A 12,102-nucleotide genomic window follows, 5' to 3' on the forward strand; every position below is an offset into this window, starting at 1 on the left:
CAGTTAACTACAGTAAAAGTCTTTACTATATAGGGATGATTTTGAGCGGCAGCATGAAGAAAGGACTTCAACAAATCTACTAGTAGTCAGATAAACTATTCCTAGCCACTTAGAACTGTGATGTAAAAGTACCAGCTACAGTCAGATAGGGGCTAAGTTCTGAATCTACTACTCACTAGCTGTGCAATCCTAGGCAGGTCTCTGGTTCCCTTCTGAAAATGGGGAAAATACTAGAAGAATAAATAAAATAATATCAAGTCTCTGGCACAGTGCCAGGCTAAGAGTAAGTGCTGAATAAACAATGCCTATTATTATCATCATAGCCATTATCTTGCCAATTTTCTGCCCCCCCTCAGTTGATATTAGTTAGAAATGACTGGAGAAAAGGCACATACAAATGGAAATGCTATTTACTGTACTCTGACTCAAAGTCAGCCAGTAGGAAGAGCTGGAAAGACTTAGGGGATGATTAACAACTTGTCAGCAACAGTATTCGAAAAACATAAAAACTCTCTCAGGTTTCTGAATACACACAGGTCAAAGTGTGTGTGTGTGAGGGGAGAGGAGGTAGGGAAACTTTGAGTTTTGAATATAAACACAATGAAATATATTATTGCTAAAATGCTTCTAGAAAGATATCAGAAAACTCTGTGTATGGATCAAAATAATTCCACAATCCAATGTTTTAGCAAACAGTATGATCCCCTGTGCTACCAAAAAAAAAAAAAAATTTTGTTTTTTTAGCAAATCAAAATAATGTACAGATAGGCTAGCTTTTCCAAGAAAATATTTTATGCTCTTTGAAAGCATACTGGCCAAATATTTAGAGTCCTTCAAATTTCTTTAAAGGCAGTGCAATGGGAAGTGAGGCATAGGTATATGTAGAGTTGACACTTTCCATTATTACATGAATTAGAAACCTTTTTCAAATTAAACCTACCCCCAAGAATATTGACAGAACTCTGGATAAACATACTGGCTGATTTTCTCTCTCTCTCTTTTTTTTTTTTTTGCATTAATCGTCAACACTTATATGAAAGCCCCACCAGTTAGGAATCCTCTTCTGGAAGGAATAGCTCTAGCAATGTATTACAAAGTAGAACATTTTCTTAAGTAATACACAAGTACATGCATTAAGAAACACACCAGCACTCTTGTTTGCTTTATACCATTTAGGGAGACTATTTTATATTATGCAGAATCTAACTCATTTTGGGGCAACTACCACACTAAATAATATTATATAAGCGAACTTGAATTCTTTCAGATACCTATTATAGAACAAATGAAAACTACAGGCATTAAGTTTTAGAGCTTTTGACCTTACTGTTGTATAGTCAGCAATAAATAATTCCACTTATTAGTATTACTTGCACTAATTTCTAATGGCTTTTATGGCTTAATATAGTTTGGTAAATACAGCAAAACCACAATCTAAGTGGCTAATAACACATAATCTAGTAAAATAAAACAAATTAGTTCACTGTTTTAAAAACAGAACTTTCTTCTGAATGTTGATTAATCTAATTTTAGGGAATGCTAAAAAATTTCAGAAGAGAAGTATTTGAGGGATATTAAAATTATTCAATCCATGGTGGGCCATGGTGGCTCAGCAGGCAGAGTTCTCTCCTGCAATGCTGGAGACCCGGGTTTGATTCCTGGTGCCTGCCCATGCAAACAAACAAACAAAAAAAAGTAAAATTATTCAATCTGCCAATCGATGTGCCAACTTTATTTCTATCCTTTCCTATTTGCTATTGTAATATAAAAAATCTATATTTTGTAATGTAATAATCATTTTGAAACTACATTTAAAGTAGAATTTTATATTTTTACAAGACAAATATTTTCCAAATTGGTTAGGAATAACTGAATCAGATTTTAAGGAAGCAATGAACTCATTCAATATAACTTTGTTTTTCTTCCCCAAAGAATTAGGTTCTCCTTACTTCCAGGGGAGCATATTTAATGTAGGTAAATGAGTTCTCCTGTTAAGCTACTGAGCACTGTAAAGGTACTTCAGATTTTAATATATTATTAATGTTGATAATATCTATCAGTCCTTGAGGATTAAGTCCTGGGTCCTAAATATACTTAAAAAACATGTAACTTCATATTCTCCATGGTACAGATTTCTTGGTGCTATGAGTCAGAAATCTGGTATACTGCTAGATAAGAAGGTAAATCAGGGTGGAGAAGGAGAGAGGTCAGACGTGAAGAAAATGCACATCTTTGTTTCCCTTGTACCCTGGGGCAAGCCCATCAGCTGCAGCTCCCCTCAGAGAGCCACTTCCCTACTGTGTGTTTTGAATTATGCATCATATGCATACATTACCATTTTGAAAAATTAAATTACTTAATTAAAAAATTAAGGAAAGACACATTGTATTGGTGTAACTACATAAATAATCATTCTCTGTGAAAGAGCAGTGAAAAACAAATAAAACAACCCTAGTTCTTTCCCTTTATTGGGTCATCAGAATCAAAAGCATTCTCAAATTTCAGCTAAATCCAGAACTAAATTCTTCTCTGACATTATTTTACTCCTTAAAGAGTGAATTGAATCTGAATAAAGTGACTGCATCTGTGAGGAAAAGATAAAAGAGCCAGACTCTCTTCAGACACCCTGTCAACAGGCTATAATTTAGCAGCAATGTCTCTATAAGTGTCACCTGACTCTACTCTCCAGAAAAGAGAGACCTCAGAGGGTCTCTCTGAAAGGGAAACATCACCAACTTGTTTCAGCCTGTTTAATACGGGTGAAGCTTTTTTATGTCTCAATTTAAAACTGAGGGAGACAGAGACCAGGAAAAAAAAGGAGCCAGAAACATACACATTAAAGAGAAAGTACACATTAAAGAGCGAGAGGGAAAATAAAGGCTCATGAAGTAACAATCCTTCCTAGGGCCTTTTAACATTAAAAGATGTACATGGGATTATCCCTTATTTCTATGAAACTAGTTCTAAATGAAAATATCAAGTGAAAGTTAGCAATTACAATACTCATTTTTAAAAATGTATGCAAAATTGAGGTGATTTTAAGGTACTGAATTAGAAGCTAAATCCCATAATATTTTGCATAGGTATTGTCACTCAGTTTCTCAACAATGATACTTTTGCTATTTGGGGCTATATAATTCTTTGTTGTTGCATTGTAGGATATTGAGTGACATCCCTGCCCTCCACCTGCTAGATTCCAGTAGAATTCCTCTAGTTGTGACAATAAAAAAATGCTTCCAGACATTCCCAAATGTCCCTTGGGGAACATATTTGCTTTAGAAAGAAAGAAGCAAACAAGCAGATTTACAGAAATATATATTCCCTTGTGCATCTTTGTTTCTTTCGTTTAACTTGGAATAAACCTTTCATGTGTTCTGAAATTAATTTTGCAAAGTCTAAAGAGAATGTATACTGTAATATATCAGACCCCTGGGCATAGCTTAATGGAAAAAGAAATGCTGGTAAAAAATTATTAAATAACCAAATGTGTTCATTTTGCAATGGTCACACAGCAGCTCAAGTAGAAACTCAAAACGATGATTAAAAAGCCAATCACCATCTAATTTATATTTTTGTTGTATTTTCTTCTATATTTATCTTTATTGGAAAGAAGACACCAATATCTTTAAGAAGAGGAAAAAACTCAGGACAATTGTAGCTCTGAGTCACAAACTTGGAACATTTATGTCACAATGTGAAAAAAAAAATTAAAATAACATTTCTTATTTTTCACAAAAAAGAAAAAATCAATTGTTATGATAAATGCACAGCTATATGATGATATTGTGAAGCACTGATTGTACACTTTGGATGATTACATGCTATGTGAATATATGATATATATCAATAAAAAGAAAAAAAACACATTTCTTACAAAAGGTGATTAAGGTTTTAGATGTCCTGGTCTTGTGGTAAGAGTTCTGAAGAACTGGTGGGGGGTCTGTGTAGGGTCTATCTTGTGGCCATATACAACTGGTGTCTGTATGATTATGGAGTCTTGGATTCTTGATTATCTTCACAAATATACTAGCGTGCATGCCTTCTAGGCAAATTTGGTAAGCACAAGTTACTTACTTCCAGTGAATGCTATCCATCGAGCGTATTTTGTAGCTTCTCTTCGCCAGTGGGAAGCCACTAGCAAACCACATGTGACAGTCAATGAAATGATACCCATGATGATAAAAAACAGTGTGGTAACCCACTCTGGGGGAAGCCGGGGAGGGATGCATGTCCGGTCTCGTCCATGGATAGTTTGACATTGTCGCACAAGGCCCACAGTGAGTGCTCCTGGGAAGAGTAAAAGGTGGGAATACTTTAGTGGGGTTCGCATATCTATCACCCTCAAAAGTCCTGAAATCTTATTTCTTTGTGCGTGGCTCATTCAAGCACTTAATTCCACTGAGTTCTACTTTTCAACATGCTGCTATAGTCCACAATGAGGTACTAATGGGCTTAATATTCAAAGTAAACTTTTTTAAAAACCTTACATAAGCCATAGTGTAAGGCAGCTCATTTGGTCATTCATTAAATACTTTTTTCAGTGCTCGTGTCTGCACTATTCTAGGCTCCAGGGAAATAACAGATGAGATTTTTGCCCTCACTGAGTTTACATGCTAGCAGAAAGAGTTGGACTTTTTTTATTCCCAGGTCCAAGACTCATTACATATTTACTTTATTTTGGCTACAGAAAAAAACATTTTTCAGTAAAAGTCATAATTGAAGACAAACTTGAAATATGCCTAACCATAATATATTTTAACAATTATATAATGAATTAAACACCAGAAGCAATATGTTTGTCAATGTTAAAAGGACTAAGAATAATAAAAGTATTTTTCCATTAAATTCAAGAAAATATGTTGGAAAATCTAGTGGATTCCCTTCTCTGTTAAGTTCAACAATTTTTGTACATGGTATGTGTTCATACTGCCAAACTCTACTGGCATGCTTCAGCATAAAAGCTCAAAGGCAGTGGTGATAATTTTTAAAGTGCCTCTCCCTCCCTCCATTTAAATAAAATGAAAGTGATTTTTGTAAAACACCAAGTGCTATTTTCCAAAAATATATTCCGATGTCAAACCCATGGATCTCTTCTATCAAATTTGGGGTGAATTAATTTACAGAAATCCAGAAAAGGAGGGTTAAAAAGTAATTATTTTCTCCTTTTCCCTATTAAGAAGAATGATTAAAGTATTTCTTCTAAATAAAAATTGCTTGTTTCCCCACTTGAAGAGCAATTGCAAATAGGAAGAGTTGACAAAGTTTAAGAACAGCAATTTCTGGAATCATTTGAAAACATTACAGATTTCTGTTAACTTCTTTTTGTCTTATTTTGTTAATATGAACACAAATTTAAAAAATTGACCTCACAACCATAACACCTGCCATGAACAAGTGCCTTCTTTGAGAATAGTCAGTAAAAATCCTGGAGGCATTTTAGGAAAATGCCTTCATGTGAGAAGATAGACCGCAACTGGATATGTACGTATATATGTATTTGTGGGAAGGTAGGGCTGTTGGAGAGAAGGTGCTTTGTGCCAACTTGCTTTTTGCCACTGATACATTTTTAGCACTAAAGCAATGAGTTGAAAGAAAATGAAGGGAAAAATTGGTTCTGGCTCTCAAAATTGAGTTGTAGTCTTATTTTACCCCATAAGGCTAATTCTATCTCACCATAACTAACTCTTTACGTACTGTGGAGGAGGGTAACATTTAAACAAGTTATCCTTTTCCTCCAAAGACATCTAATAATTAGGCCCAGCTGGTGGTTTCTGCACAGGTGGAATCACTATAATGTCGGGTGTGTGGTGGGCAGGATGGAGGTGGACCAGGGGAGAGGAGTGGTGAAACTTCACAAGAAAGCCACAAGCTATATGCCTACCTCTAGTCACTGCTTGCTGCCCAGTGACTTCATAGGCCAAAGAGAAGTAAATCAGTTCAAATTTTTTTACTCTCTATTGCTAACTTTCAAGTTTTTTGGTAATTGTTTGAAAGCAGAAAAGGGTGGGGTGGGGTGAGTAGGCACGAAAGAATTGCATAATTGTCCTTAAACTGAAACACTCAAAAGTTTCCTTGAAAAGAAACTTTTCAACTTGGGGAAGGGAGTGCCTTATGATAAAGCATTTTATGGTAATGTTGGAAATAAAGGACCCAAGAACCAGAAATAACCTAACAAATGTTCAGCTTTAAAAGAAGAGCCCTGCTCCTGTATTTACAAGATTCCTTTTCATCATAAATCAAGACCGAATATTCAGCAATTATATTCTGGAAGAAAAGATGGCTAATGCAAACTGGCAATCAGAAGGTATACTGTATATACCAATTCACAGATATTTTATTGAGTGTCTCTCATGCTCGGCATTATTGAGGTCAGAGATTCTAAACTGAATACTGTCACACTGCAGTGAAAACAGACTTTGCTTAAATAAATTATACAAAGGTTGGTGCAAAGTGTTCTACCAACATTTTGTTAAAATTCATTTTCTTGAGTAAGAAAATGTCAACAAAATTTATATCACATTCATTCATTTTCTACAAGCTATGTGGGGGAGAATCAGCAAGGGTAATTGTGCTGCTATATTATATGTTGTAAATGCAGGCACTGTTAATAACCAGATTTTCACCAGGGTGTTTAATTTTCATCTTTTACCTAAAATAATTATTTTCTGTCTTTGGATTAAAATTTATCACTTAGGTTGACTAGCCAAGATGTTTTCCTTCCTCCAAACTCTTTTAACACATTTAGTCTATAGCACACAATCATGTGCTTGATTTTAAGGTAGTCTCTTTTTACCCCAAAGAAACTGCATCTTCTCTTTCATTGGAAACTCTCCAGTGGCTTGCAGCCGTGGGTACAAAGCAGGAATTAATAAGCATCTGGTGAGTTTAAACGAATTAAAATCAAGCTAAATTAAAAATCACAGTGCATTAAATAGATTCTCCTGCAGAACTGTATCTTACCCCAGTGTGGTTTCCTGCCGCACTAATTAAGGACAGGCTTAGTCATTTGCTAATTTTTGTTTTATCCAACAGGTCTTTAGCTTCTTGAAGGAGCCTAAAATTCCACTCCTCAAACAGCCAATCTATCCTTACCCTGGAGCTGTTTCCTAGGTAACCAATTTAGCCAAATAAAAGATTGCCACAATAGGAAAAAGGAAACCAAACTAAGAATGATAGCATCCCACATGCTTCTCAGTATCTTACCTGTATATCCTAATACACAAAAGGAAAAATCATAATGAATTTTACTTCATTAAGTGGGTGTATCTTATACCAGGCTTTTGACAGCCATCATCTACAGATGCAAGTCACTGCTAAAATGATTTAGCCAGCCTGAGCATGTCTATTGCCACAATGTGAATATAAGGCATGTCATCTCCATATGTAAAAGCTATGGAACAGAAAGTCTGTAACACAGGGATTGTAAAGCAGTGAGGCACACACCCACCACAGTCTGGCAGGGCTCCATATGTGCTTGCCAGCCAGCCATAGACAGAAGTCTCCCAGAGTTGGATCCGAGCAAAAATGGTAGAGTTCACATTTGCTGCTGACCTCTCCCCCTCACCTTTGTTTCCCACCTATTCACAATGTTCTCCCTGACTGCTCTTGGTATTGTGATTTGGCCTGTCCCATTTCTACCACTGATCTGGATCTCTTGCTTTACTTTCACCCTGGGGATATAAAAATCTGTTCTTGGAAAGATACTCCGTTGCTAACACAGAACAAATGCTTTCCCACCAAAGTCTTAATGACTGATAAAGGCTTAACATGTTGCCCCACCCAAGGTCATCTGCATTTAAGCAAGGGACAGTATACTGGCTTAACTGAAACTATAGAGCTTCATGTTTTAGTGACAGGTTGGCTAAGGAATTTAGAATTGGGGGCAGGTGAGGATAGGAAGGGACCAGGAAGGGGTGGGCCCTACTGTAGGTGGTGATGCACACCTCCCTGGCAGGTAATTCATTAAATGAGTAGAAGCACAAGGACGAAAAAGAAGAAAAGAAGAGCCTACAGTTGTTTAAATATTTTATGAACTTATTTCTTCCAGAAGCACTGCTACTGGCAATGATTTCATCTGCCACAATTTCTGGGTTCTACCTTAAGACAGAAACGTTTATAAACAGTGGACTGGCCAAAAGAATGACCAGGTAAAACAAGGAAACTTAATGAACCATAAACAGACAGTTTCTGAAAACCTGGGGAACTCAAGATGTTCAGGCCAAACCCAAGCATCCATAAGCAAGTGTTCCCTCCTGTTATTTCCACCTATTCTTATTCCTCCCTGACTCTACCAGGAGTCCTGTACTTTCTTGCCATCAATTATTTTCCTCTTTTCTTCATGTCCTATCCTGTCTAGCCTAAAGTCCTTGATCCATCATCTCTCCACCTAACTTCTTCCTCTAACGCCCTTCCACGCACTCAAGTGCCAAAAACCGTAACTCTGATTCTACATGAATTTCTCTCTTCTTGTATTTACCTACAGGCTGCTTGGATGCTTCTGGAAAGGATCACATAGCAGAGCAGAGAGTACCACTGTAAAGTCCTAACTTACAATCATGGGGCCATAACTGCTATCCAGAAACTAATTAGGTTTCCCTGAGTCAGTGCTTCCCCATTCTCTATTTCAAGTCTGCTGCACTGTCCATAAACATCAGACACATCCACCATGCCATCACAACCAGTAGGTGACTGTCTCTACTTCTCCTCAGAAAAAAATAGGGACCATAGAGAGCAACTTCTCAATTTCCCATCATCAAACATTAATTTATCTGCCCACATTTATTCTTTCATCCTGTTAATCCTTCTCTTGGTATTTTGGATCCCACCCCCTTCCACCTTCTTTGGGATCTTGCCCAGATTATTTTTTCTTTTCCTATCCACCTCTGGATCTCAAAAATGTTTAAATACACTCAAGTCTCCCCTAACACAAAACAAAACACTTCCACTATGCATACCCTGACAACCACTAATCTACTTCCTGTCTCTGTGGATTTGCTGATTCTGGGCATTTCATATAAATGGAATCTTAAATATGTGGCCTTTTATGACTGCCTTCCTCCCCTTAACATAATGTTGTCAAGGTTCATCCAACTGTAGCATGCGAATGGAACTTTGTTCCTTTTTATGGAATAACAATTCCTTTCAATTTTAGAATTTCTATTTGGTTCTTCTATTTAATTTTTATCTTTTTATTGATATTCTTTTTATGGTGAGGCATTGTTCTGAAATCTTCTTTGGATTTTTTTTTTCCTCAACAGTCAGATTTTTTCTTTTTTTTTCTGACTTACAACAAAACAATGTCATGGGTAGCATACCCAAACAGAAATAAGTGTAGATTTGTCCCATCTCAGCCCCTGTATCTTTTACTTTTATATACGATCCAAAATTTCCATTTTAGCAACTTTCAAATATGCAATTCAGTGGTAGAATTACATTCATAATGTTCTGCTACCATCACCATCACTCATTACCAAAACACTTACATCACTAAAAAACAGAAACTTTGCACTAATTAAGCATTAACTCCCATTTTCCTACCCAACCCCTGGTAACTTGTATTCTAATTTCTATGAATTTGCATATTCTAGTTATTTCATATGTGACATCCTACAGCATTTGTTCTTTCTGTATCTGGTTTCTTTCACTCAACACGATTTCTTCAAGGTTCACCCATGTTGTAGCATGCATAAAGAACTTTGTTTCTTTCTATAGCTGAATAGTATTCTACTGTATGTATATACCACGTTTTGTTTATTCATCATCTGTTGATGGACACTTGGGTTGCTTTCATCTTTTGGCACTTATGCACAATGCCACTAATGAATGTCAGTGTGCAAATATCTGTTTGAGTCCTTGCTTTCAATTCTTTTGAGTATATACCTACAAGTAGGATTCAGGTCATATGGTAATTCATACTTATCTTTCTGAGGAATTTTCAAACTGTTTAACGTTTTACATTCCCACTAATAATGTAAGTGTTCCTATTTCTCCACATCCTCTCCAACACTTAAGTTGTTTTTTTTGGTTTTGGTTTGCATTTCCCTAATGGTTAATGATGTTGAGCATCTTTTCATGTGCTTATTAGTCATTTTTATCTTTGGAGAAATGCCTATTCAAGTCTTTTTTTTTAATTGGGTTGTCTTTTTGTTGTTGAGTTTTAGGAGTTCTTTATATATTTTGGATATTAAATCCTTATCAGATATACAAATATTTTCTCCCATTCTGTATTTTTTACTTTCTTGATATAAGCCTGCTGATGCACGAAAGGTGTTAAAATTCAGTGAAGTTCCATTTATCTAATTTTTCTTTTGCCTGGGTTTTTGGTGTAAAGTCTAAGAAACCACTGCCTAACACAAGGTCCTGAAGATGCTTCCCTATTAGGTCTTTGATGCACTTTGAATTTGAATTAACTTTTGTACATGGTGTGAGGTAGGAGTCCACTTTCATTGCTTTGCCTATCAATATCTGGTTCTCCCAGAACCATTTATTGACGAGACCAGTTTTTCCCCACTGTGTGGACTTGGCACCCTTGCCAAAGATCAACTGGCCAAAGGTATGAAGGTTTATTTTTGAACTTTCAATTCAAATCCACTGGTCTGTATGTCTGTCCTTTTATCAGTATCACACTGATTTGATTACTGTTGTTTGTAATGAGTTTTAAAATTGGGAAGTGTGAATCCTTCAATATTGTTCTTTTTCAAGGAAGTTTTGGCTCTTTGGGGCTAAGCCCTTCCATATGAATTTGATAACCGGCTTTTCCATTTCTGTGAATAAAATCTGTCGGAATTTTTATTGGAATTGCATTGAATCTGTATATAGCTTTGAGTAGAATTGACACATTAATATTTAGTTTTCCAAACTATGAACATGGAATAGCCTTCCATTAACTTAGGACTTCTTTAATTTTATTCAGCAATATTTTATATTTTCCATGTACAGGTGTTTTACATCCTTGTCTGATTTATTCCTAGATATTTAAATCTTTACTTGCTATCGTAAATGGAATACTCTTCTTGATTTCCTCTTCAAATTGTTCATTATTGGTATATAGAAGCACAACTGATCTTTATGTGTTCATTTTGTATCCTGCCACTTTACTGAATTCATTTATTAGCTCTAGTTTTGTGGTAGATTTTTCAGGATTCTCTCTATATATCATCATGTCATCTTCAAACAGGGAGACTTTTACTTCCTCCTTTCCTGTTTGGATCTTTTGGCAATTACATCTTTTTCATGCCTACTTGCTTTGACTAGAACTTCCAGCACAATGCTGACAATAGGAATCCTGATCTTGTTCCTGATCTTGGAGGGAAAGTTTTCAGTTTTTCATCTTTGTGTATATTAACTGAGCCCTTTGTCATATTAAAGATGTTTCTTTCTATTCCTAGTTTTCTAAATATTTTTATAGGAAATTGTGCTAAACTTTGTCAAATGCCTTTCTTATGTCGCTTGAGATGATCGTGTTTTTTTCCCTCTTCATTCCAATAATACGGTGTATTACATGAATTGATATTCTTATGTTGAACCACCCTTGCATATCTGGAATAAATCCCACATGATTATGGTATAATTTTTTAATACGCTGTTGGATTCAGTTTATTAGTATTTTGTTGAGAATTTTTGCATCTATATTCATGGGGAATAATGGTCTATATATTTCTTTCTTGTGGTATCATTATTTTATTTTGGTGTTAGGGTGGTGCTGGCCTGACAGAATGAGTTGGGAAGTGTTCCTTTCTCTTCAATCTTTTGGAAGAGTTTGAGTAATACTGGCATTACGTCATTGAATGTGTGATAGAATTCACCAATGAAGTAATTTGATTCTGGGTTTTTACTTGTTGGGAGGTTTTTGATTCCTGATTTAATCTTTTTGTTACTGGCCTGCTGGCACTTTTTTATTTCTTCCTGAGTCAGTGTATGTAGTTTGCGTGTTTCTAGGCATTTGTCCATTTCATTTAGGTTGTGTAATTTATTGGTATACAATTGTTCAGTGTCCTCTTATACTCCTTTTTATTTCTGTGGGGTCAGTATTAATGTCCCCCCCCCATTCCTGACTTTAGTTATTTGCATTTATCTCTTTTTCCTTTGTCATTCTAGCTGAAG

The 12,102-nt window shown here is 35.8% G+C and overlaps 1 protein-coding gene across 1 annotated transcript in view; it reads right to left on the reverse strand.

Annotated features, from left to right (window-relative positions):
* MOSMO (modulator of smoothened) overlaps positions 1 to 12,102 on the reverse strand; it is a 105,158-nt gene that overhangs the window by 992 nt on the left and 92,064 nt on the right. Inside the window, exon 2 of the mRNA XM_077141579.1 lies at positions 4,075 to 4,287. Within this exon, the coding sequence (XP_076997694.1) occupies positions 4,075 to 4,287 (213 nt within the window). The remainder of the gene's footprint in view (positions 1 to 4,074; positions 4,288 to 12,102) is intronic.

The sequence above is a fragment of the Tamandua tetradactyla genome, chromosome 23 (genome assembly GCF_023851605.1).
Source record: "Tamandua tetradactyla isolate mTamTet1 chromosome 23, mTamTet1.pri, whole genome shotgun sequence".
In the NCBI taxonomy this organism is placed as follows: domain Eukaryota; kingdom Metazoa; phylum Chordata; class Mammalia; order Pilosa; family Myrmecophagidae; genus Tamandua; species Tamandua tetradactyla.